This window comes from Scyliorhinus torazame, chromosome 6, assembly GCF_047496885.1.
Source record: "Scyliorhinus torazame isolate Kashiwa2021f chromosome 6, sScyTor2.1, whole genome shotgun sequence".
NCBI lineage: Eukaryota > Metazoa > Chordata > Chondrichthyes > Carcharhiniformes > Scyliorhinidae > Scyliorhinus > Scyliorhinus torazame.
This window is the reverse complement of record NC_092712.1, coordinates 59,574,136-59,600,260: the sequence shown is the minus strand read 5'-3', so window position 1 is coordinate 59,600,260 and position 26,125 is coordinate 59,574,136. Positions and strand designations below refer to the sequence as shown.

The 26,125-nt window shown below is 50.5% G+C and overlaps 1 protein-coding gene across 2 annotated transcripts in view; it reads left to right on the top strand.

Moving 5' to 3' along the window:
• vipr2 (vasoactive intestinal peptide receptor 2) overlaps positions 1-26,125 on the top strand; it is a 234,022-nt gene that overhangs the window by 164,474 nt on the left and 43,423 nt on the right. For both annotated transcript variants that reach the window (XM_072508244.1, XM_072508245.1), the window contains 2 exons: positions 17,085-17,235; positions 17,341-17,401. In XM_072508244.1, coding sequence (XP_072364345.1) covers positions 17,085-17,235; positions 17,341-17,401 — 212 coding nt within the window. The remainder of the gene's footprint in view (positions 1-17,084; positions 17,236-17,340; positions 17,402-26,125) is intronic.

Genomic DNA, 26,125 nt, shown 5'->3' with positions numbered 1-26,125 from the left:
ATATATTGGCATGGGTAGAAGATTGGCTGGCTTACAGGAAGCAGAGTTGATATAGATTGATCTTTTTCAGGTTGACGAGGTGTAACGGATGGTGTGCAGCAGGAATCTGTGCTGGGACCTCAACCGTTTACAACTTATATAAATGACTTGGAGGAAGGGATTGAGGGATGGTTGCCAAATTTGCTGAATACACAGATAGATAGGAAGGTAAATTGTGAAGAGGACATTAGGAGGCTACGAAAAGTTATAGGTAGGTTAAGTGAGTGGGCAAAGATCTGGCAAATGGAGCATAACTTGGGAAAATCTGAAGTTGTCCATTTTGGTAGGAAGAATAAAAAAGAAGCCTATTAACCAAATATTGACACATTTCAGAACTCTGAGAAGCAGAGGGATCTGGGTGTCTCAGTTCATGAATCACAAATGGGCAGTATACTGGTACAACAAATAATTAGGAATGCTAATCAAATGTTATTATTTATTGCAATGGGAATTGAATATAACAGGAGGGAGCTTTTGCTTCAGCAATACAAGGGATTGGTGAGACCACATCTGGGCTATTGTGTACAGAATTGGTGTCCTTATTTATGGAAAGATGCAAATGCATTGGAAGCAGTTCAGAGAAGGTTCATTAGATTAACACCTGGAAAGGGTGGGTTGTCTTACGAGGAAAGGTTGGACAGGTTGGCCTTGTATCTACTGGAGTTTAGCAGAGTGAGCGGCAACTTGATTAAAACATATAAGATCCTGAGGTGATATTGGCAGGGTGAAAGTGGAGAGGATGTTTCCTCTTGTTGGAGAATCTAGAACTAGGGATGACTGTCCTCCGCCCCCCCCTCCCCCAACCCCAAACAAAAGACAAACAGCAAGATCCCACGAATACCTATTACATTTTTTAAAAATTCTTAAATGGGACTTGGGCATCGCTGGCAAGGCCAGAATTTGTTGCCCATCCCTAATTGCCCATGAACTGAGTTGCTGGCTGAGCCACTTCAGAGTGCAGTTAAATCATCCAAATTGCTGTGGGTCTAGAGTCACATGTAAACTAGACCGGGTAAGGACGGCAGACGCCTTTCCCTAAAGGATATTAGAATCTGTTGAATGCTTGAATCAGTTTTCTTCGTGATATAGTTTGAAGGGGAAATGTTAGGGAATGAAGAGCTCTTCTTCAAATCATGGCAGGAGAGCAAGAGAACAGACGCATAAGTTAATATCGCATGGTGGGGTGGAATCTGAGTCATAAAATGATTTCAAGAAAGTGTTGGATATATTTCTGATAAAAAATACAGGTTAAAGGGATATGGGCAACAGGTGGGAGGTGGATTTGAGACCAGGAAGAGATCAGCCATGATCTGATTGAATGGCGGAGCAGGCTCGAAGGGCTAAATTGCCTATTTCTGCTCCTAATTCCTATGTTCCTATCTGAAAGGTACAAGGCTAAGGTCACACCAAAGGCGAACAGCATTGCCACGTTTCCATCTGGAATACAATAGGAAAGCAACAAAGTCATTGTTGAACTTATACAAGACCTGGGTGGTAGATTGGAGTATTGTATAAAGTTTGGTTCACATTCTTACAGGAATGTTAGAAATTAAGTGGACAAGATCTTTTCAATATTACCAGGGATGAAGGGTTATAGTTGCGCAGGCTTTAAAACAGAGTGGGTTTTTTTCACTCGAGGCAAGCATGTTAAAAATTGTCTTTGGAAAGATAAATAGTGATTAATTACATTGATGGTAAGAAGAGACTAGAACAAAATCTGGTTGTACAGATGGTGCCTCCAATGTGGAAATGCCACAGAGCAGAGGGGCGGCACAGTATGGTGGCACAGTGGTTAGCACTGCTGCCTCACAGCACCAAGGACCCGGGTTCAATTCCGGACTTGGGTGACTATGTGTGTGGAGTTTGTATGCTCTCCCCGTGCCTGCCTCGGTTTTCTCCGGGTGCTCTGGTTTCCTCCCAAAGTCCAAAGATGTGCAGGTTAGGTGGATTGGCCATGATAAATTGCCCTTAGTGTTCAAAATTGCCCTTAGTGTTGGGTGGGGTTACTGGGTTATGGGGATAGGGTGGAGGTGGTGAACTTGGGTAGGGTGCTCTTTCCATGAGCCGGTGCAGACTCGATGGGCTGAATTGCCTCCTTCTGCACTGTAAATTCTATGAAACTAATAATAAATTCTATGAATCTATGGATCTTTGCTGAAACGGAATTCATGAATACATTTACTAATTGCCAGAAAACAGGAATACAAAGGCATCTGTGTGGCAAGTAGGAGATAAGGTAGTTCAGGCAGAAAAAAACACCTGATTTTTTGAGCCAAACTGCCTGACTTTAACATTTTGTGGTTCTTTTACTTCCGAAGTTCAGGTCAAAAGATCATTCGATTTCAACTTTGAGCAGGCTGACAGGATACAACTAAAAGAGAATCAAATAAAAATATTGCACTTAGTGAGATTTAATCAGTTAAACTTTTATTGAAGGAGCAAGTTAAATGCTTTCAATGGATAATAAATGCTGACAACTGTTCCATAAGTTACAAATGCTAAGTTAAAATGAGTGTCTTTAACTTTACACACGTGGAACTTTGTTCAACCTGTGCACATGACGTTGAATGATTGTCAGAGCATTTCAGGGTGATGCAGAAAGAAGATAAATGCTAATGATGCATGCCTGGAGAAAACATTGCGTTAGAATTCTACTACGCTGATTTTGATAATTATGCGCTGGATTCTCCATTTGGGAGATTACGTTCTCCCACCAGAGTAGAATCATTCCTGACCTGCAAAGCTTCTATTCTCTTTCAAAGAGAAATAGCTTTTAGTAGGCTATAATTGATAAGGTAATAGCTTCCAGACAGCCAGGTGTCTGAATTGCTTATTTTCATCTCCCTTCATGCTTGAATGCATCTCAAATACCCTGCTGTGAACCTGACCACAATGTTTATAAACATCTAGCTACGATTGACAGGTCATCACCACATCGACAGCAGTTAAGTGCTTTCTGATGAGAAAAAGAGGAAGTGAAAACACTTATCTCCTAGACTTGCTTGTATATAGAATCCAGGGCAGAAGGACGCTATTCGGCCCATCGAGTCTCAGAAAGAGCACCAGACCTAGGCCCACACACCCGCAACCCCACCTAACCTAAACAGCCTTGGACAGTAATGGGCAATGGCCAATCCACCTAACCTGCACATCTTTGGACTGTGGGAAGAAACTGTAGCACCCGGAGGAAACCCCGCAGACATGTCGAGAACGTGTAAACTCGACACAGCCATCCAAGGCCAGAATTAAATCCAGGTCCCCGCGTGCTGTTATGTAACAAACAATCATGAAATCTGCGTTTGAATACATCCAAGTTGTCTATAGATAATTTGTTCTTAAGCTTTCATCTGGAGACTTCATGGCCGGGATCCTCCGACTCTGCGCCGGGTCGGAAAATCACCGGGGCCGTGCCCCGACGCTCCGACGCCGGCTCGCCGATTCTCGGGCGCCCACAGGATCGCCGCCACGCCGGCCGGGGGCTGTTGAAAATGGCCCCCCCCCCCGGCGATTCTCCGGGCCTCTACGGTCCTAGTGCCTGCCAAGTTCGGCCGAGTCCCGCCGGCATAGGTTACGTATGGTCCTACCCGGTGGGTCAAGAACAAAGAACAAAGAAAATTACAGCACAGGAACAGGCCCTTCGGCCCTCCCAGCCTGCGCCGATCCAGATCCTTTATCTAAACCTGTCTTCTATTTTCCAAGGATCTACTTCCCTCTGTTCCCCGCCCGTTCATATATCTGTCTAGATGCATCTTAAATAATGCTATCGTACCACCTCCGCTGGCAAAGTGTTCCAGGCACCCACCACCCTCTGAGTAAAAATCTGTCCACGCACATCTCCCTTAAACTTTCCCCCTCTCACCTTGAAATCGTGACCCCTTGTAATTGACACCCCACTCTTGGAAAAAGCTTGTTGCTATCCACCCTGTCCATACCTCTCATAATTTTGTAGACCCCAATCAGGTCCCCCCTCAACCTCCGTCTTTCCAACAAAAACAATCCTAATCTACTTAACCTTTCTTCATAGCTAGCACCATCCATACCAGGCAACATCCTGGTGAACCTCCTCTGCATCCACATCCTTCTGGTAATGTGGTGACCAGAACTGCACGCAGTATTCCAAATGTGGCCTAACCAAAGTCCTATACAACTGTAACATGACCTGCCGACTCTTGTACTCAATACCCTGTCCGATGAAGGCAAGCATGCTGTATGCCTTCTTGACCACTCTTTCGACCTGCGTTCCCACCTTCAGGGTACAATGAACCTGAACTCCCAGATTTCTCTGTACATCAATTTTCCCCAGGACTCTTCCAATTTTCCAAGGATCTACTTCCCTCTGTTCCCCGCCCATTCATATATCTGTCTAGATGCATCTTAAATGATGCTATTGTGCCCGCCTCTACCACCTCCGCTGGCAAAGCGTTCCAGGCACCCACCACCCTCTGCGTAAAAAACTTTCCACGCACATCTCCCTTAAACTTTCCCCCTCTCACCTTGAAATCGTGACCCCTTGTAATTGACACCCCCACTCTTGGAAAAAGCTTGTTGCTATCCATCCTGTCCATACCTCTCGTAATTTTGTAGACCTCAATCAGGACCCCCTCAACCTCCGTCTTTCCAACGAAAACAATCCTAATCTACTCAAGCTTTCTTCATAGCTAGCACCCTCCATACCAGGAAACATCCTGGTGAACCTCCTCTGCACCCTCTCTAAAGCATCCACATCCTTCTGGTAATGTGGCGACCAGAACTGCACGCAGTATTCCAAATGTGGCCTAACTAAAGTCCTACACAACTGTAACATGACCTGCCGACTCTTGTACTCAATACCCCGTCCGATGAAGGCAAGCATGCTGTATGCCTTCTTGACCACTCTATCGACCTGCGTTGCCACCTTCAGGGTACAATGGACCTGAACTCCCAGATCTCTCTGGACATCAATTTTCCCCAGGACTCTTCCATTGACCGTATAGTCCGCTCTTGAATTAGATCTTCCAAAATGCATCACCTCGCATTTACCTGGATTGAACTCCATCTGCCATTTCTCTGCCCAACTCTCCAACCTATCTATATTTTGCTGTATTCTCTGACAGTCCTCCTCGCGATCTGCAACTCCACCAATCTTAGTATCATCTGCAAACTTGCTAATCAGACCACCTATACCTTCGTCCAGATCATTTATGTATATCACAAACAACAGTGGTCCGAGCACGGATCCCTGTGGAACACCACTAGTCACCTGTCTCCATTTTGAGACACTCCCTTCCACCACTACTCTCTGTATCCTGTTGCCCAGCCAGTTCTTTATTCATCTAGCTAGTACACCCTCAACCCCATACGACTTCACTTTTTCCATCAACCTGCCATGGGAAACTTTATTAAACGCCTTACTGAAGTCCATGTATATGACATCTACAGCCCTTCCCTCATCGATTAACTTTGTCACTTCCTCAAAGAATTCTATTAGGTTTGTAAGACATGACCTTCCCTGCACAAAACCATGCCTATCACTGATAAGTCTATTTTCTTCCAAATGTGAATAGATCCTATCCCTCAGTATCTTCTCCAACAGTTTGCCTACCACTGACATCAAGCTCACAGGTCTATAATTGCCTAGATTATCCCTGCTACTCTTCTTAAACAAAGGGACAACATGAGCAATTCTCCAGTCCTCCGGGACCTCACCCGTGCTCAAGGATGCTGCAAAGATATCTGTTAAGGCCCCAGCTATTTCATCCCTCGCTTCCCTCAGTAACCTAGGATAGATCCCATCCGGACCTGGGGACTTGTCCACCTTAATGCCTTTTAGAATACCCAAAACTTCCCCCTTCCTTATGCCGACTTGACGTAGAGTATTTAATCATCCATCCCTAGCCTCAACATCCGTCATGTCCCTCTCCTTGGTGAATACCGATGCAAAGTACTCATTAAGAATCTCACCCATTTCCTGTGACTCCACGCATAAATTCCCTCTTTTGTCTTTGAGTGGGCCAATCCTTTCTCTATTTACCCTCTTGCTCCTTATATATTAATAAAAGGCTTTGGGATTTTCCTTAATCCTGTTAGCCAAAGATATTTCATGACCCTTTTAGCCCTCTTTATTGCGCGTTTGAGATTTGACCTACTTTCCCGATATTCCTCCAAAGCTTCATTAGTTTTAAGTCGCCTAGATCTTATGTCTGCTTCGTTTTTCATCTTAGCTGGTCTCACAATTCCACCCGTCATCCATGGTTCCTTAATCTTGCCATTTCTATCCCTCATTTTCACAGGGACATGTCTGTCCTGCACTCTAATCAACCTTTCCTTAAAAGACTCCCACATTTCAAATGTGGATGCGCCTTTAAACAGCTACTCCCAGTCCACATTCCCTCGCTCTGCCGAATTTTGTTATACTTGGCCTTTCCCCAATTTAGCACTCTTCCTTTGGACCACTCTCGTCTTTGTCCATGAGTATTCTAAAACTTACGGAATTGTGATCGCTATTCCCAAAGTAATCACCGACTGAAACTTCAACCACCTGGCTGGGATAATTCCCCAATACCAGGTCCAGTATAGCCATTTCCCGAGTTGGACTATTTACATACTGCTCTAAAAAAACTCTCCTGGATGCTCCTTACAAATTCTGCTCCATCTATGTCTCCAACACTACATGAGTCCCAATCAATGTTTGGGAAGTTAAAATCTCCCATCACGACCACCCTATTGCTCCTACATTTTTCCATAATCTGTCTACATATTTGTACCTCTACTTCACGCTCGCTTTTGGGAGGCCTGTAGTAAAGTCCCAACAATGATACTGCACCCTTCCTATTTCTTAGCTCTACCCATATTGCCTCAGTGCTCGAATCCAACATCGTGCCCTCCTTAATCACAGCTGTGATATCATCCCTGACCAGTAATGCAACTCCTCCACCCCTTTAACCTCCCTCTCTATCCCTCCTGAAGCATCTATACCCTGGGATATTTAGTTGCCAGTCTTGCCCTTCCCTCAACCAAGTCTCAGTAATACCAATAACATCATATTCCCAGGTACTAATCCAAGCCCTAAGTTCATCTGCCTTACCTGCTACACTTCTCGCATTGAAACAAATGCACCTCAGACCACCTGTCCCTTTGCGTTCATTATCTCTTCCCTGTCTACTCTTCCCCTTAGTCACATTGAGTTTATTATCTCGTACCTTACTGGCTTTAGTTGCTGCCTCTTTACTGACCTCTAACTTCCTAATCTGGTTCCCATCCCCCTGCCACATTAGTTTAAAACCTCCCCAACAGTGTTAGCAAAAGCACCCCCGAGGACATTGGTTCCAGTCCTGCCCAGGTGTAGACCATCCGATTTGTAATGGTCCCACCGCCCCAGAACCGGTTCTAATGTCCCAAAAATCTGAACCTCTCCCTCCTGCACCATCTCTCAAGCTACGTATTCATTCTGACTATTCTTGAATTTCTAATCTGACTGTCCTGTGGGACTGGTAGTAATCCTGAGATTACTACCTATGAGGTCCTACTTTTTAACTTATCTCCTAACTCCCTGAATTCTGATTGTAGGACCTCATCCCGTTTTTTACCTATATCGTTGGTGCCTATATGCACCTCGACAACTGGCTGTTCACCCTCCCCCTTCGGTATGTCCTGCAGCCGATCTGAGACATCCCTGACCCGTGCACCCGGGAGGCAACATACCATTTGGGAGTCTCGTTTTCGACCACAGAAACACCTGTCTACTCCCCTTACGATTCAATCCCCTATGACTATAGCCCTTCCAGTCTTTTTCCCGCCCTTCTGTGCAGCAGAGCCAGCCACGGTGCCATGAGCCTGGCTACTACTGCCTTCCCCTGGTGAGTCGTTGCCCCCAAGAGTATCCAAAATGGTATACCTGTTTTGGAGGGAGATGACCGCAGAGGACACCTGCACTGCCTTCCTGCTCTTTCTCTGCCTTTTGGTCACCCATTCCCTGTCTCCCTCACCAATCCTAATCTGCGGTGTGACCAACTCACTGAACGTGCTATCCACGACCTCCTCAGCATCGCCGATGCTCCAAAGTGAGTCCATCCGCAGCTCCAGAGACGTCATGCGGTCTAACAGGAGCTGCAGCTGGACACACTTCCCACACATGAAGGAGTCAGGGGCATTGACCTCGTGCTCAATGTGGGAGTTCAGGGACACGGTCGATGCCCCTGTACTCCCACATTGAGCACGAGGAGCAAAACACGGGTCTGGGATCGCCTGCCATTTTTACACTTTACCTTAACTGATTACAAATATAATATCAAATAATGAATAAGTTAAAGGAATAAAGATTTTACTTACCAATCACAATACTTGCCAACACACGAAGAGTTAAATTTCTCCCAGCTACTGCTAATTGGAGCACTTTCCTTACCAGCCAATCAGGTCACTGCTTTGCTGTGATGTTACTCTTCAAGGTAAGTTTTTAAAGAGGAAAACTTACCTTCCCAACAGACCATTGGCCACTGCTCCGGCCGAAAATCTGAAGGCCGCTCCTCTGGCAGCTGTGTCCCCGCCGCTCTCCTCGCGCTCTTTTATCCTGTGTCCTCCTCGCGCTCTTTCTCGGGTCCTCAGAGTTCTGGCTGTGGGGGGGCTGCGTCCTGGTGGGGGCCTCCACAGTGGCCTGGCCCGTGATCAGGGCCTACTGATCGGAGGATGACCTAGTTCCATGGGGGACCTATGTTCCTCCGTGCCGGGCCCCTGTAGGGCTCTGCCATATTGCCCGGGGTCCGGCGCGAAGTAGGCAACCCACACGCATGTGCAAACTCACGCCGGCCGTGACGCGCTGGGTTTCGGGTGCCGGAGCAGCAGAGACCACTCCGGCGCCATACTAGCCCCCTAGGAAGGGGTGAATACCTAACACTTGGGGCCCGTTGACGTCGGAGTGGCTCGTGCCGCTTTTCACAACGGCGTCAGAACTTGCCCGCGGGATTGGAGAATCCCGGCCCATGTGTCAGATTAAGTCTCACTGTCCCAACCTCAAATACCCATACTACAACATGGGAAAGAAGCCAATGAGAATACTTAATGCATGTAAAACCTCTCTCTTTTGACAAGCGTAACTTAGTTTTGCTCATTCTTAATACTTGGCGTTTTTGACTGCCAACCTTTTCCCCTGGATTTAACCCTGAAGCCCTGGTGGCTCACTTTAGTCCAGTAGCTTCAGTTTATTGGATCGCCCTTTCATTCAGTTTGGCTCCTTAGTGCAGGCAAAGTAATTAATTTTATTAATACAAGGAAACGGTATAGGGATTTGCACGAGGCCTCCCTCGTTGTCGGTAGCATTGTGGATAGCACAATTGCTTCACAGCTCCAGGGTCCCAGGTTCGATTCCAGATTGGGTCACTGTCTGTGCGGAGTCTGCACGTCCTCCCCGTGTGTGCGTGGGTTTCCTCCGGGTGCTCCGGTTTCCTCCCACAGTCCAAAGATGTGCAGGTTAGGTGGATTGGCCATGATAAATTGCCCTTAGTATCCAAAATTGCCCTTAGTGTCCAAAATTGCCCTTAGTGTTGGGTGGGGTTACTGGGTTATGGGGATAGGGTGGAGGTGTTGACCTTGGGTAGGGTGCTCTTTCCAAGAGCCGTGCAGACTCGATGGGCCGAATGGCCTCCTTCTGCACTGTAAATTCTATATATGTATGTAAAGTACAGAGACATTAATACCACTGACTGGGAGGAGGAGGCTGCGGGCCGCTCAGCATGGCTGGTCCATCAAGGTGCAAACCGCTTTGAGGTTCCGCGGTTTGACAGCGATGGGGAATGGCGGCGGCAGAGGAAGGAGAGGGAAGCCAACCCGGGGCTGCGAATTCCACTCCCCCCGCGCAATAATCTGCCCCCCTCGCGGAAGAACGTGTGGACCCAGAGCTGGGCTCTTCAGTCATCTGGAGTCTCATTAAAGCTGACAGACGTCATTCTCGATTCCGAGGGACCGCCGCCACCGGTGACAAAAACAAAATACTGCAGGTGATGGAAATCTGAAATAAAAACGAAAATGACTGGAAATGCTCAGCAGGTCAGGCAGCTTCTGTGGTGAGAGTTATAGGGTACTGTCTCCTGATACCGCCCCCTGATACTACTCCCCAGCACTGCCCCCAGCCCCCCAGTGGGGATGGTGGTGAGGGCCCAGATGCTGATGTTGGTGAGGGGGGGGGGGGGGGGCAGGGGCTAGTCGGGGGGGGGGGGGGGGGCGGTATTTTCTACGTCAATCGGGCCGCACCTTTTGGCCTGGCTGGCTCTATCAGGCCCGGCCCCGTCACAGTGACGGCATAAACCGCATCCTCTGAACTTATTTTTCAGAGTGGCTCAAAGCTTGGACTGAAAACTCGGCTGTCCAGCTGGAGAAATACACGCCGGGTTTCAGTCAGAGCCTGACACTGAAAAAATCTGGGAAAATTCTGCCCAAAGAGTCTACAGTCTACAATGTGAAGTTATGCACTTTGGTAGGAAGAATAAAGGAGCTGAATATTATTTAAATGGAGAAAGCCTGCAGAAAGCTGAAGCACAGGGGCATTTGGGGGTCCGCATACATAAATCACTAAAAGCTGGCATGCAAGTTCAGCAGGTAAGTGGGAAGGAACATTGAATGTTGGCCTTTATTTCAAAGGGAATAGAGTATAAAATAGGAAAGTCTTACTAAAACTATACAAGGCACTAGTTAGACTCCATCTGTGATCAGTTTGGTCCCCTTATCTAAGGAAAGATATACTGGCATTGGGGATAACCCAGAGGAGGTTCACCAGGTCGATCCTGAGTATGGAAGATTTTCTCACGAGCGGAGGTTGAGTAGGTAGGGCCTGTACTCATTGGAGTTTAGAAGAATGAGAGGTGACGTTATTGAGCCATGTAGGATTCTCAGGGGGATTGACAGGGTAAACGCTGAGACATTTTTTTACCCCTTGTGCGATGGCCTAGGACCAGAGGACATATTCTCAGAGTAAGGGGTCTCCCATTTAAGACACAGATGAAGAGGAATTGCTTCTCTCAGAAGATCATGAATCTGTGGAATTCTTTACTTCAGAGAGCTGTAGAGGTTGAGTCTTTAAGTATGTTCAAGGCTGAGATAGGCAGTGTTAATCAGTAAAGGAATCAAGGGTTATTGGGATAAGGTGAGAAAGTGGAGTTAAGGATTATCACATCAATCTCATCGAATGATCTCATCGAGTGGTGCAGCAGACCCGATGGGCCAAATGGCCCACTTCTGCTCTTACATCTTATTGTCTTATTATGGTATCTGAGGGTGTGAGAGCTGTCCACCCCCACCCACCCACTGCCTCCCCACCCTGTATTATTCAGCCCATTGTTTTAATGGAACAGTACACCATCAACAAAAAGGACCCCGATCACCCAAGGCTTCACCTTTAAATGAATTAACAAGTTGAGCAGTTACCGAATGCACTCATAAACTGGCTTCTGTTGTTCAGAGAGAGGGCGGGATTTTCTGGCCCTTACTGCTGACAGAATCTTCCAGTCCCGCCGAGGGTGCCCCCCCCCCCCCCAGCGTTTGGTGAATGTCTGTGTGGAGTTTACGTTTTCTCCCCGTGTCTCCATGGGTTCCCTCCAGGTGCTCCGGTTTCCTCCAAAGATGTGCAGGTTCAGTGGATTGGCCGTGATAAATTGCAGAGGATATTCGGAGCAGCGCTCTGTCCTCACTGCAAGTCACCATCATTCACCTACAGTGTCCCGCCAATCACTTTAGCGGCCTGCCCATCAAGGTAGCCACCATCACAATTGTGACATTATGTAGAATGTCTAGTATATAAAGGGTTATTGTAATATCATAATTGACCACAAGATGGAGTTGGGAACAGACCTATAAAAAGGACTGGCTCTCAGGCTTCTGGGAGAGTGTAGCGGAGAGTGCAAAGAATGTAGGAGAGAGCAGAGTACAGTTTAAGATAGAGTTCATGAGACAAATATTCGTGTAGTGTAGATTGTAGTTTAATTCAGGCGCCGGATTGTGGCGACTAGGGGCTTTTCACAGTAACCTCATTTGAAGCCTACTTGTGACAATAAGCACTTTTCATTTCATTTCATTTTATTCATAGATTATTGCCTGCTATAGGGGTAAGTGGTCAAGCTGTATATTAAGTAGTGTAATAAATGTTAGCTTTGTTATTGTTATTGAACATAGCTTGTGTGTGGCCTTTGTGAACACTACAACATCCATCCTGAGTATAAGAAACACAAAGAACACCACAACAATGACCTCCCAAAGGCACCACAGCAGTGAGAGGATATCACACACATCTCATGGTGGGAGAGTCTTCACACCCTAGACCCGGTTGTCACCAACCGAGAGGCTGTGAGGACATTCCTAGTACTGCACCCTATGCAGGCCCTAGCCATTGCCCGAGGTCCTTCCTTCTCCTCCTCCACGGATTGCTTCTTGCCGCCATCCATGACATCCTTCTCATCCGAGGGGATGTGGCACTTCTCCATCCCTTCCTGGTCCAGCTACTCGCTCCGACACAGTGCCAGCTTGTGCAAAGCGCAGTAGACCATGATGATGTGGGGCACCCTTTGGGGGCTGCACTGGGGGACTCCCCCCCCCCCCCCCCCGACTGTCCAGACACCGGAACCGCATCTTGAGCAGTCCAATTGCCTGATCGACCAGTGCACAGGTTGACCCCTTCGGCCCTTCAAGCCTGCTCCACTGTTCATCACAGTCATGGCTGAACGTCCAACTCAATAGCTCAATCCTGCTTTCTCCCCATAACCCTTGATCCCATCCGCATCAAGTGCCATATCTAGCCGCCTCTTGAATGTATTCACAGTCTAAGGATATGGGGTAAATCTTTTAGGTCTGAGATGAGGAGGATGTGGAGGAGGGCGCGGATGGGCAAGACATGGGGCATGAGCAGGCACAGGAGGCTGCACAATGTGTGCCACAGGGCCAAAGCGCACAGGACGCTCTGATCGCCTTCAGGTTCACCGACTAAGGTGGTGGGGGACTGGCAAGTGGCATGGACACCGCATCCCCCCCCCCCTTCTTCCTGCAACCCCCTCCGTGGCACATACCTGTCACACTCCAGGGTGTGGGCCCCGGGATGGCAATAACAGAGGGTCTGCTCCATGGGATGGAGGATGATGCCAATTCACTCTGAGATGAACTCTGGTGTTCCACATTGAACGCCAACGTCTGACCCCTGCCCATGGTAGCACTTGCCACCATCCACCTGGGTGATCCCTGCATGCGAGCTGGCCATTCCAGCACACAGTGCCATCGAATCTCTGGAGTGGCGGAGGTTGGGACGGTGGGGGGGGGGGGAGGGGGGTGGACACCGCAGCGGTGAGTGCTACTGAGCTGCAGTCTCTGGGCCAGGCCCATCCCTAACGTCACCCCAGCTCCCCCGCCCACGCCCCTTCTGTGGCCAGCTCAGAGCAGCCCACCCCTCCCATCCATCAGACAGAGCACCGAGGCAGTTTGTAACATTGTGAACAGGTGTTTATGTAAAACCATATATACAGATTTGTGCCCTAGCCCCTATCACTAAACTGTGCCCTGCACCTGTGCAAACTAAACTGGTGTCTAATTTTCTGTCCTGATGGGCTCGAACGCTATGCCTAGGTGGATCCTCAGACGGTGCATCAGGAATGGAGGTGGCCTGCTGTGACTCCCGGCCTGCGACCTGGCTTCCCTGTGGTGGCCGGCTTCTGGGACGACCGGGTCTGGATGGGCACCGGCTGCTGCTCGGACGGCCCGTGTGGTGTGGTGCCGCCCTGTTCTGCCCGCTGCCCACCAGATGTTCCCATCACCTCCTCCTCCTTCGGGGTGCCCGATGGCCCCCGGGGCTACTCCATGGGATGAGGTACTAGCAGGGCTAATTCCAAAGGCTCCCCTGCGCAGGGTTGGGAGTAGCTGCATAAGTTACATTTGGCTCGGTTGGTAGAGCAGATGAAGGGGAATTTTAGGAGGTAGGATGTGTTTAGTTATGTTGTAGGTGTAACATAAGCGGCTTCCTTGTGGTGCACTTGACAAAGGAAGGTTCAGACGTGGAGATAACTTCAACATGTTTATTAAACTATTTACACTTCTATTACTCGGGTTCGACACTACTGCTAATTCTACTATAGCTACCCAGACTGACTAACCAGCTGCTGCAATCCACGTGGTGGGTGTAATATTGAATCAACCCTGTGTCTGTACTCGCTGACTGTCTCCACTGGAAAGAGGCAGATCATGTGTGTGGTGTCTTTTATGGGTTGGTGTAATGCCCCCCTGTGGTCGTGTCACCTCCGTGTGTATCGTGAATGTCCATTGGTCATGTCCTATCTAACTGATCTATTGGTTGAGTGTGTGTGTGAGATGTCTCTTGTGCTCCCTCTAGTGTCTAGCTAGCCGACATGCATTTACATTGATGCACATCACCACAGGATGCACTCCCGTTGTGACTGGCGGGGAGGGTTCAAACGGTAAAGATGACGATACTCCTGCCCGGTGAGCAGGTTTTTTGAAGGGGTGGAGGATAGCTGCGGGCGCTGTGCGGAGGGGCCTGTAAATCGTTCAAATGTTTTTGGCGTTTCCGAAAAGTGGAGGATTCTGGCAGGGACTTGCCGACGTTATGTTGGAGGTCCTGAGGGTGAGGCTGGTCCCGAGTCCAGAGGTGGCAATTTTTGGTGTGTCAGAAGACCCGGGAGTCTAGGGGGTGAGAGAGGCCGATGTCTTTGCCTTTGCCTCCCTGGTAGCCCGGAGACAGATACTGCTAGCCTGGAGGGACTCTGAACCCCCAAAACCAGGGGTGTGGGTTAGTGACATGGCTGGGTTTCTCAGGCTCGAGAAGATTAAAGTTCGCCCTGAGGGGCTCGATGCTGCAGTTTGCCCGTAGGTGGCAGCCGTTTATCGGCTTCTTTGGAAAGGACTAAGCTGTCAGCAGGGCGGGTGGGGGGGGGGGGGAGCGGGATGTTAAAAAGGTGAGGCAGGGGACGATGGGCCAGGTGGGGTTAGGTTGGTGGGGAATTGTTGGGGCGTTGTTTATGTAAGCCATGTTGGCTGGGTTGTGTTCTGGTGTGTGGTTGTTCATTGTGTTAAACTTTATAATATAAATGCCTCAATGAAATATTTTTCAAAAACAAAAAGAGTGCCGCTGCAATGTCCAGGTGGCCCTGGGGGTGGTGGGAGTGTGTTGGGGAGGGGTTTGTGTTTGTGAGGGTGATGGCGGTGCAGGTGTGGTGGTGGTGTGGAGTAGGGGTGTGGGTTGGTGTGGGGGTGGGGGTGGTGTGGGGGTGGTGTGGGGGTGGTGTGAGTGTGAGGGTGGTGTGGGGTTGGTGTGGCTGTGCACCAGGGGGAACCGCAACTCAGCGGGGTCTCACTTCCTCGCTCGATGCCGACCTCCATTGCCCTTTCTTCGGGCCCGCCAACCACGCCCAGTGCCCTGTGCTCTGCCATGGTTTGGGGCCGCAGGTCCTGCAGCCCCCTCCAGTCTTCTCCTGCTCCCGGCGGTTATGGGCGGCCTCCTCCTGGGGAGGTGGGGGGGGGGGGGGGGGGGACAGAAATCGCACAGTGTAAGACTGTCAGACGCAGGCAGCCCAGGGATGGGTAGCTGTGGCCAGGGTACCCGGCCATGGCAGCTGATATGGGTGCCGGATGTGGTGTTGGGTGGGGTTCAGCTGCCCTCCAGGTTGGGGGGGCGGGGTATTGTGGGGTTACGGGTGTGTGGGGTGGGGGTTAGTGCCAGGGACACAGTGCTGTCTACTCACCCTGGCCGGCATGAGAAGGTTGTGCAGTTTTTTCCAGATCTGTTGGCCGGTCCAGACGGTGTTGCCCACGGCGTGGACCGCTTCTGCCACCTGCATTCAGGCCCAGCGAACAGCAGCGGCTGGCAGCCTCCATCCCACCTCGGGTACAGAGAGCCTGCCTCTCCTCCACATCGTCCAGCAGGGTCTCCAATTCTGCGTCAGTGAACCTCGGGGCTGTGCGGCTTGCTGCCATCTAGTTCGCTGGGATGGCGTGTGTAGGGAAGGAAGTGTGTATATGCGACTGCAGCTTGTCAGCCTCCTGAGAGCCAAGCTCGGACCCGGTGAATCCGGCACCGTTTCTCATTGGAATTGATTGTGTTTCACGTGGCACCAATGCTAGCCCCTTAACGGTCACTGAATCGGTCCAGGTGCGGTGTCAGATTTGCTGTAATAGAACTCCACGAATCCTGCCCCGGCGACAACACTTAAGGGCTAGATTCTCCGATCGGCAATGCCGATATCGCGTTCGGCGATCGGCTGGAGAATCCATTTTAACGCCGGAATCGGGGACGGCACTGCTTTTCCGATGCTCCGCCCCCCTCAACATTGCCATATGTCACAGGCCGTCTCAGCGGCCTCAGGACATCACCTGAGGCCCTCCCCCGATGGGCGCGTGACCTCACAACTTTCGGGGACCTCGCGTGGCGGCTGCGGACTATGTCCAGCCCCGCCACAGTCGCGGGGGGGGGGGGGGGGGGGGGGGAGGCGTTCTGCTGGCAGGGGGGACTTTGGCAGGGACTGGGGAGACTGGTGGTCCGGTGGTGGCGAGGTGGGTTACGGGGGGGGGGGGCAGTTTCTGGCAGGCCGGGTCCCGCGCGGCCGCCACTATGTTGCGCTGTGTGCATGCACGGCCCCGGACATGCTGCGTCCGTATCCGCAGGTAAAGCCGGGGGCATCGGTGTGGGGGCGGCGGCGACTTTCTGGTCGTAAGACCAGACGGATCCTGCGGACATAGCCGCAGAATCGGAGAATCCAGCCCACTGTCTCAGGAATAGAGAATCCGTCCGTCTATCTTTTCAAGAAGCAGTTAGATATAGCTCTTTGGAGAAGGTGATCAAAGGATATGGGGGAAGGCGGGATCAGCTCTCGAGTTGGACGATAATGACCTTAATAAATGGCGGAGCAGGCTTGAAGGGCCGAATGATCAACTCATGCTCCTATTTTCTATGTTTCCATGTTTCTATGAAGTAATGTTGGAAAGTATGATCTGTCCTGCGTTTGCCGCACTATTTTTAGCCAACATGTTTACACAGCCTCTTCTTTTGAACACAGCTAAGCTCTGTTCCTCTCATTGTTTCTCTCCAGACTGGCTGCAGAGCTGTCTTGATCTTCTTCCAGTACTTCATCGTTGCCAACTTCTACTGGCTGTTAGTGGAAGGCTTGTACCTGCACACGCTCCTCGTGGTCTTTTTCTCGGAAAATAAATACTTTGTTCTCTACATGCTGATTGGTTGGGGTAAGTTTTTTTTTGCCGATGGTCAGAAAATGTCCTGAACATATTTCAGTTGAAATCCATCCAAGCTCATTGTGACTATATTTGGCCTGATAATATTTTCCACAGGAATCCCAACAATCTTCACAATTATGTGGACAATCACAAGAATCTATTTGGAAGACGACGAGTGAGTATGAACAAAATTAGCAAAGTGAAAATGGCTATTAATGCCGGTTACTGGTAGAGTCATAAAACCTTCTTTTGATCTGAGTAACGTGCTGTATCGACAAATAAAAATGGCTTCCATCTTTTGTCGATATTATTTGGCGTATTTCTTCAATTTTGGGGACTTTTTTTGTCTCCTTTATCCACCAGGACTGACACCTTGGTGGGAGCATGTAAACATCTAAATTAGGAGCAGGATTAGGCCACTCGGCCCATCAGGCCTGCTACAACATTCAATAAGATCATGGCTGATCTGATTGTAAGCCCAACTCCACATCCCTGCCCACCCCCGATAACCTTTCACCTCCTTGTTAATGAAGAATCTACCTGGCTTTGCCTTAAAAATATTCCAGGACTTCCACTGCCTTTTGAGGAAGAGAGCCCCAGACACTCACAACCCTCTGAGAGAAATATTTCTCCTCAAATGTTTTAAATGAGCGACCCCTTATGTTTAAACAGTGAGCCCTCGTTCTAGGTTCTCCCACAAGGTGAAGTATCCTCTCCACATTGACCCTGTCAACACCCCTCAGGATCTGAAAGGTTCCGATCAAGTCGCCTCTCGCTCTTCTAGACGCCAGTGGGGCGTGGCTGGTGGGTTGCAGCAGGAGAGAGGGAGACAGAGAGGTGGGGGTCTATGCACATCCTCTCCCGAACCAAGACCTTATATCTGGATTCCCAGAAAAAAAACAGAGACTTATGTAGTCACTGTTATGGTGACAGCTAAGTGGAAGAGAGAAACCTTCCACAAACAGTGATGAGATAATACAAATGCAGGCCATTTAAAAAAAATTAAATTTTTTTTAGAGTAGACAATTCATTTTTCCAATTAAGGGTCAATTTAGCGTGGCCAATCCTCCTATCCTGCACATTTTTGAGCTGCGGGGGCGAAACCCACGCAAACACGGGGAGAATGTGCAAACTCCACACTGACAGTGACCCAGAGCCGGGATCGAAACAGAGACCTCGGCGCCGTGAGGCAGCGGTGCTAATCACTGTGCCACCGTGCTGCCCCAAATGCAGGTCATTGAGCTGAAACATGGACTGGATTTTCATCCCCGAGAGTTGGGAATATTCCCCGCTTGGCATTCCGCCTCACAAGGAAGTGCCCGCAGAATTGGATTTTTGTTGTGGCGGTGGGCAGAGCAAATCTAGGCTACAGTCATGTCAGCTAATCTGAGAAAAAGTTCAAAGGCAGCCACAGAGGCTGCCTGCTGCCGAGATGAGTTGTTTAAAAGCCTCACCTTGGTGCTGTGGGACTTTGTCTGAATTAAAATAAAAGTAGAAAGGCCCTCCAGCGCCTTTTGCAACGGGCGAGCGGCGATTCTCCGGCCCAGATGGGCCGAGCGGCCTGCCCAACACGACAGGTTCCCGCCGGCGCCGTCCACAACTGGTCGCTGCTGGCGGGAACAGCGCGGGAACACTGGGGGTGCGGCCTGTGGGGGGGGGGTTCCTGCACCGGGGGGGGGGCCTCAAAAGGGGTCTGGCCCGCGATCGGTGCCCACCGATCGGCGGGCCGGCCTCTCTGAAGGAAGACCTCCTTTCCTCCGCCGCACCGCAAGATCCATCCGACATCTTCTTGCGGGGCGGCCCCGGGGAGGACGGCAACGGCGCAGGCGCGTTTTAGCGCCGGCCACCCCGCGCATGCGCAGGTGATGTCATTTACCCGGCGCCGCTTTTACGCGGCACCAAGGCCTGCGCACGTAAATGACGCAATGCCGCTCCTAACCCCCCGGGGGCAGGAGAATAGGTGGCTGGGAGTGGGCTCCGAATGCTGGAGTGAAACACTCCGGTGTTCACTCCGGCGTCGGGACTTAGTCTCCCGATGGGAGAATTACGGCCCACATTCTGTGAATGAAAAAGGTTTTTAAAAAGACACGAAAGAGAAAAGCCAGGGATGATGTCATTGCAGATTATGAGAAATAATGGGAGTGATGTACAGTACAGATTGACAACGGAGATTGAGGGGTGACCTGATAGAGGTCTACAAGATTATGAGAGGCATGGATAGAGTGGATGGGCAGGCACTCTTTCCCAGGGTGGAGGGGTCAGTCACTTAGGGGGTTTAGAATTAAGGTCCGTGGGGCAAAGTTTAGAGGAGACGTGCGAGGCAGGTTTTTTACGCAGAGGGTGGTGGGTGCCTGGACCGGGTTGCCAGGGGAGGTTGTGGAAGCAGATACATTAACGGCGTTCAAAAGACATCTTGACAAACACATGGCTAGGATGGATATAGAGGGATACGGCACAAGGAAGTGCTGAGGGTTTGGGCCAAGGGTGGTATCATGACCGGTACAGGCTTGGAGGGCCGAAGGGCCTGTTCCTGTGCTGTACTGTTCTTTGTTTGGCCTGAGGTTACTTGGCAATCTGCGTGCTGTCCTAACTACAGTCACAACACTCTGTGCAGATCATGTGTTTGTCTTTATTTACTACCAATTTAAACATAGCTGTGTCTTCCCATTGGAACAACGCAGTGTGTGTGTTTGTCAAACGCCATAATGGCTCCTGTCATTATGAAACAGCATTAAATCCACTGATGCAAGTGGCACAATGGCTCAGCCCTTAGCCAGAATAAAACTGTAAAACAAAAACAGCTGCCAGTCTCACTCAAGATGGTCAAATGAAAAGGCTGGTGAGACCTGCTGCTAAATTGGTGCCATAATAGGTCATCCCTGTCTGCGAAGTTAGGAATGTTCCCTTTTTAAAATGTTAGCAGCCGTCGAATCGTGATGCAGGGAGCCAATCTGAAGCATTTCTGTTCCGACTGTTACCTTAGTCAGAAGATTCACTGACAGCTTGATTACTTTATGCTTCCAGTAATTTGCCAAATGTCGTTCATGTCAGCTAAAACATGGAATTGGACAGGTGTACAGTGATAGTGGTATTCAGTGGAAATGAACAATTTCACAGAACTTTCATTTGATGCCACAGTAAAAGCTTTGTAATAACATTTACATCAGCAACACCTCGATAAAGGGCCAAAGGCAACATGGCTGAAAGTATTAGGCGCAAACAAAGATAAATCAAGCAAGCGCATGACAAATTTAGGTTTTAAAACCCAACAAAACATATCTTCATCTCCTGTCCTAGAGCGAAGTGAAGAAGGCGCTTGATGAATTGTATATAAATAACAGAGAAACGGAACACTCGGAGGCCTTGTATGTCATGGCCAGGGACTTCAACCAGGCCAACCTCAAGAGGTACTGCCAAAATTCCACCAACACATCTCCTGTCCCACCAGCGGCCCCAACAGATCCATCCCCCGATTGCATTTCGGAAAATCGGACCAGAAGACGGTGCTCCTTCTCCCGGCATATAAGCACAAACTTAAGTGGGAGAATCCAGTTAAGAAGGTCGTGCAATGCTGGTCCGAGGCAACAGAAGAGCTCCTACGTGACAACTTGGAGTCAGTGGACTGGTCCACATTCAAGAACTCAGCGGCCAGCCTAGACGAGTAGGCCACCACCGACACAGACTTCATCAGCAAATGTGTAGAAGACTGCGTGTGAATGAAGGTAGTGAGGGCAGCATGAAGCACAGTGGTTAGCACTGTTCCTTCACAGCGCCAGGGATCCGAGTTCAATTTCCAGGCCAGGTGACTGTCTGTGCGGTGTCTGCACATTCTCCCCGTGTCTGCGTGGGTTTCCTCCGGGTGCTCCGGTTTCCTCCCACAAGTCCCAAAAGACGTGCTGTTAGGTGATTTGGACATTCTGAATTCTCCCTCCGTGTACCTGAACAGGCGGCGGAATATGGCGACTAGTGGATTTTCACAGTAACTTCATTAGTAAGCCTAATTGTGACACTAATAAAACTAATTATTAGTACGTGCGATCCCCAACTGGAAACCATGGTTTAACTGGAAGATCCATTCCCAAATGAAGTCCAGGTCTGAGGTGGTCAAGACAGGCGACCCTGACTTATACAACAAATCTAGGTACAATCTCCACCAAGCTGTCAGGGACGTCAAGAGACAACACCAGACTAAGCTAGAGTCACAGACTAACTACACGGACTCTTGTAAGTTGTGGCAAGGCTTAAACGGGCTACAAAGCAAAGCCGAGTAGAATCTTCGACAACAGCGCTCCCTCCCCGATGTCCTCAATGCATTCTATGCTTGTTTCGAGCAGGAAGCCAACAAACCATTGTCAACTGCCCCAACAGCCTCGGACACACCCATATCTACCGTCACAGCCTCAGAAGTCACATTGGCCTTCTTGAAAGTGAACGCACGGAAAGCAACGGGTCCTGAAAAATGTACAGATCACTTTATAGGTCATTATTTTCTTGCCCCGGTGTTGGATCCGGCACTGGATCGTTCCAGGTTTAGGACAGGTAGGAAGCCGGTGGCGGCTAAAGTGCTGAGGGGGTTTATGGACCAGATGGGAGGGGTGGACCCTTGGAGATTTGCAAGGCCGGGGGCTAGGGAATTTTCATTCTTCTCGCATGTTCATAAGGCTTATTCCCGGATCGACTTTTTTATTATGAGTAGGGCGCTGATAGCGAGAGTAGAGGATACCGAGTACTCGGCGATAGCCATTTCGGATCACGCCCCGCATTGGGTGGACTTGGAGATGGGGGAGGTGAGGGACCATCGCCCGTTGTGGAGCTTGGAGGTGGGGCTGTTGGCGGACGAGGAGGTGAGTGAGCGGGTCCGAGGAAGCATAGAGAGATACCTGGAGGCCAACGATAACGGGGCGGTCCGAGTGGGGATGGTCTGGGAGGCGCTGAAGGCGGTGGTTAGGGGAGAGCTGATCTCCATTCGGGCCCACAAGGAGAGGAGAGAGCAGAGGGAGAGGCTGGTGGGGGAGATGGTGAGGGTAGACAGGAGGTATGTGGAGGTGCCTGAGGAGGGACTGTTGAGGGAGAGGCGTAGATTCCAGGTCGAATTCGACCTGTTGACCACCAGGAAAGTGGAGGCGCAGTGGAGGAAGCCCCACGGGGCGATTTATGAGTATGGGGAAAAGGCAAGTCGGATGCTGGCGCATCAGCTTCGGAAGCGGGACGCAGCTAGGGAGATCGGGGGAGTTAAGGACAGGGGAGGGAGTGTGGTGCGGAGTGGGGTTGGCATCAATGTGGTCTTCAGGGACTTTTATGAGGAACTGTATCGGTCCGAGCCCCCACTGGAGGAGGGAGGGATGGGCCGCTTTCTGGATCAATTGAGGTTCCCGAAGGTGGAGGAGGGACTGGTGGCGGGATTGGGGGCCCCGATTGGGCTGGAGGAGCTGGCCAAAGGGATAGGGAGCATGCAGGCGGGGAAGGCACCGGGGCCGGACGGTTTCCCGGTCGAATTCTACAAGAAATATGTGGACCTGTTGGGCCCGTGGCTAGTTAGGACCTTCAATGAGGCAAGGGAGGGGGGGGCTTTGCCCCCAACGATGTCCCAGGCACTGATCTCCTTGATCCTGAAGCGGGACAAGGATCCCCTGCAGTGTGGGTCTTACAGGCCAATTTCGTTGTTAAACGTAGATGCCAAGGTGCTGGCGAAGGTCTTAGCCATGAGAATTGAGGATTGTGTGCCGCAGGTGACCCACGAAGACCAGACGGGGTTCGTGAAGGGGAGGTAGTTGAACGCGAATGTGTGGAGGCTCCTGAACGTTATTATGATGCTGACGAGGGAGAGGGAGGCGGAGATAGTGGTGGCGATGGACGCTGAGAAGGCCTTCGATAGGGTAGAGTGGGGGTACTTGTGGGAGGTGCTGAAGAAGTTCGGGTTTGGGGAGGGGTTTGCCAGGTTAAGCTGTTGTACGAGATCCTGATGGCGAGTGTGGCCACGAACAAGATGAGGTCTGAGTACTTTCGGTTGCATCGAGGGATGAGGCAGGGGTGTCCCCTGTCCCCCCTGCTCTTTGCACTGGCGATTGAACCCCTGGCTATGGTACTGAGGGAGTCGAGGAACTGAAGGGGGTTGGTGCGGGGTGGGGAGGAGCATAGGGTGTCGCTCTATGCGGACGACTTGCTGCTATGTGTGGCGGACCCGGTGGGGGAATGCCGGAGATAATGAGGATCCTCAGGGAGTTTGGGGATTTCTCAGGGTACAAGCTCAACATGGGGAGGAGCGAGTTGTTCGTGGTTCACCCAGGGGAGCAGGAGAGGGGGATTGGCGACCTCCCACAACAAAGGGCGGAGAGGAGCTTCAGGTATTTGGGGGTCCAGGTGGCCAGGAGCTGAGGGGCCCTGCATAGACTTAATTTCACGAGGCTGGTGGAGCAAATGGAGGAGGAGTTCAAGAGGTGGGACGCGTTGCTCAGTTAAGATGACGGTGCTCCCAAGGTTTTTGTTCCTGTTCCAGTGCCTCCCCATTTTTATCCCGAAGGCCTTCTTTAGGCCGGTCAACAGGAGCATAACGGGGTTTGTCTGGTCGCGAGGGACTCCGAGGGTGAGAAGGGTGTTCCTGGAGCGGAGCAGGGATGAGGGGGGCTGTCACTGCCCAACCTCTGTGGGTACCAGTGGGCCGGCAATGCGCCGATGGTGCGCAAGTGGGTGATGGAGGGGTAGGGGGCTGCATGGAAGGGGCTGGAGACAGCATCCTGCGAGGGTACGAGTCTGGAGGCGCTGGCAACGGCGCCGCTGCCACTCCCTCCAATGAGGTATACCACGAGCCTGGTAGTGGCGGCTACCCTCAAAATCTGGGGGCAGTGGAGGAGTCAGGGGGGAAGTTGGGGTCTCGGTGTGGACCCCAATACGGGGGAACCACCGGTTCACCCAGGAAGAACAGGTGGAGGGTTTTCGGGGTGGCACAGGGCAGGGATAAGAAGGTTGGGGGACCTGTTTGTGGACGGGAAGTTCGCAAGCCTGGGTGAGCTGGAGGAGAAGTATGGGCTCCCCCTGGGGAACACCTTTAGATATTTACAGGTAAGGGCGTTTGCCAGGCGGCAAGTGGTGGAATTCCCGCGGCTGCTACCACGCACAGTACAGGACAGGGTGCTCTCGGGGGGGTGGGTTCGAGAGGGGAAGATCTCGGAAACTTACCAGGTGATGCAGGAGGAGGAGGAGGCCTCGGTGGTGGAGTTGAAAGGTAAGTGGGAGGAGGGGTTGGGAGAGGAGATCGAGGAGGGGACGTGGGCAGATGCCCTTGGGAGGGTGAACTCTTCCTCTTCGTGCGCGAGGCTCAGCCTCATACAGTTTAAGGTGCTGCACAGGGCACACATGATCGGGACAAGGATGAGCCGGTTTTTTGGGGGTGAGGACAGGTGTGTTAAGTGCTCAGGGAGCCCAGCAAACCACACCCATATGTTCTGGGCATGCCCAGCGCTGGAGGAATTTTGGAAGGGCGTAGCGAGGACAGTGTCGAGGGTGGTAGGATCCAGGGTCAAACCGGGCTGGGGGCTCGCAATATTTGGGGTTGCAGGGGAGCCGGGAGTGCAGGAGGTGAAAGAGGCCGGTATTCTGGCTTTTGCATCCCTGGTAGCCCGGCGAAGGATTCTTCTTCAGTGGAAGGATGCGAGGCCCCCAAGCGTGGAATCCTGGATCAACGATATGGCGGGGTTTATTAAATTGGAGAGGGTGAAATTCGCCTTAAGGGGATCGGTACAAGGGTTCTTCAGGCGGTGGCAAACGTTCTTGGACTTCCTGGCAGAACGGTAGACAATGGTCAGCAGCAGCAGCAACCCCGGGGGGGGGGGGGAGGGGGGGTTTGTATTTTATTTTTGTTTGTCTATACTGGGGGATCTGAGGGGGTGCATATATTTGCTATGTTTGCTTTGTGTTAATTCGGGGTGTTAATTTATTATTTATGTATGGGGGGGAGTGGGGCACAGGGGTTGTTTTATTTTGTTCCGTATTTAATTCTATTGGGTTCCTTTTTCATTCTGTTGTTGATATTTTGTGAAAACCTCAACAAAAATGTTTTCTTTTTTTTAAATTATTTTCTTGCCCTCTATATAGTTTGCGCATCTTTTTCTTCTCCGTCCTTACAACCTGTTCTTAATTAAATGCTGCTCATCTGTAATGTCGCCTGGCAAAAACTGGGCTGCAGGAAAGTTGAAATGGAGGGACAAATGTTTTATCCCAATCTGACTGACAATTAAGTTGGAGACACCAAAGGCACCCAGCAAATTCAGCATGGTCTTTGTTTAAATCAAGGGGTTGTGCCCCGATAATATCATTGAGCCCTAACTGCAGTCTGAAACCCAGACACATGAGGGGAGTCCCTCATGGCTTCTCCACCATCTCAAACCATTGAGGAGCAGGAAATAGAACCAAAAACAGCCCACCAAGGTAAGTTGATTAATGGAGTGAATTCTCCGCCAGCGGGATTCTCCACCCGCCAGGCAGCATGGGGTGGTTACAATGGGAAATTCCATTGACCAGCGGTGGGAACGGAGTGCCTGTCAGCGACAGAAAGATGCAGCGGGGAAGGCGAAAAATTCACCCAATTTTTATTTTCTTTCCTGATGGCACAGGAGAAGCAAAAGGCCTTGCTACTTGTTCAAGACTTGTAACCTGCATTGCATCCTTTAAAGCTAGTCCCTATTTTAGAATGAACTGAAGGACAGAGATAGATGGGTTCTTGATTAATAAGGGGATCAGTGGGTTATGGGGAGAAGGCAGGAGAATGGGGATGAGAAAATATCAGCCATGATTGAATGGCGGAGCAGACTCGATGGGACAAGTGGCCTAATTCTGCTCCTATGTCTTATGGATTTATGGTCTTATGGTATGGAAAGTTTTTTTTATGGTATGGAAAGTTACC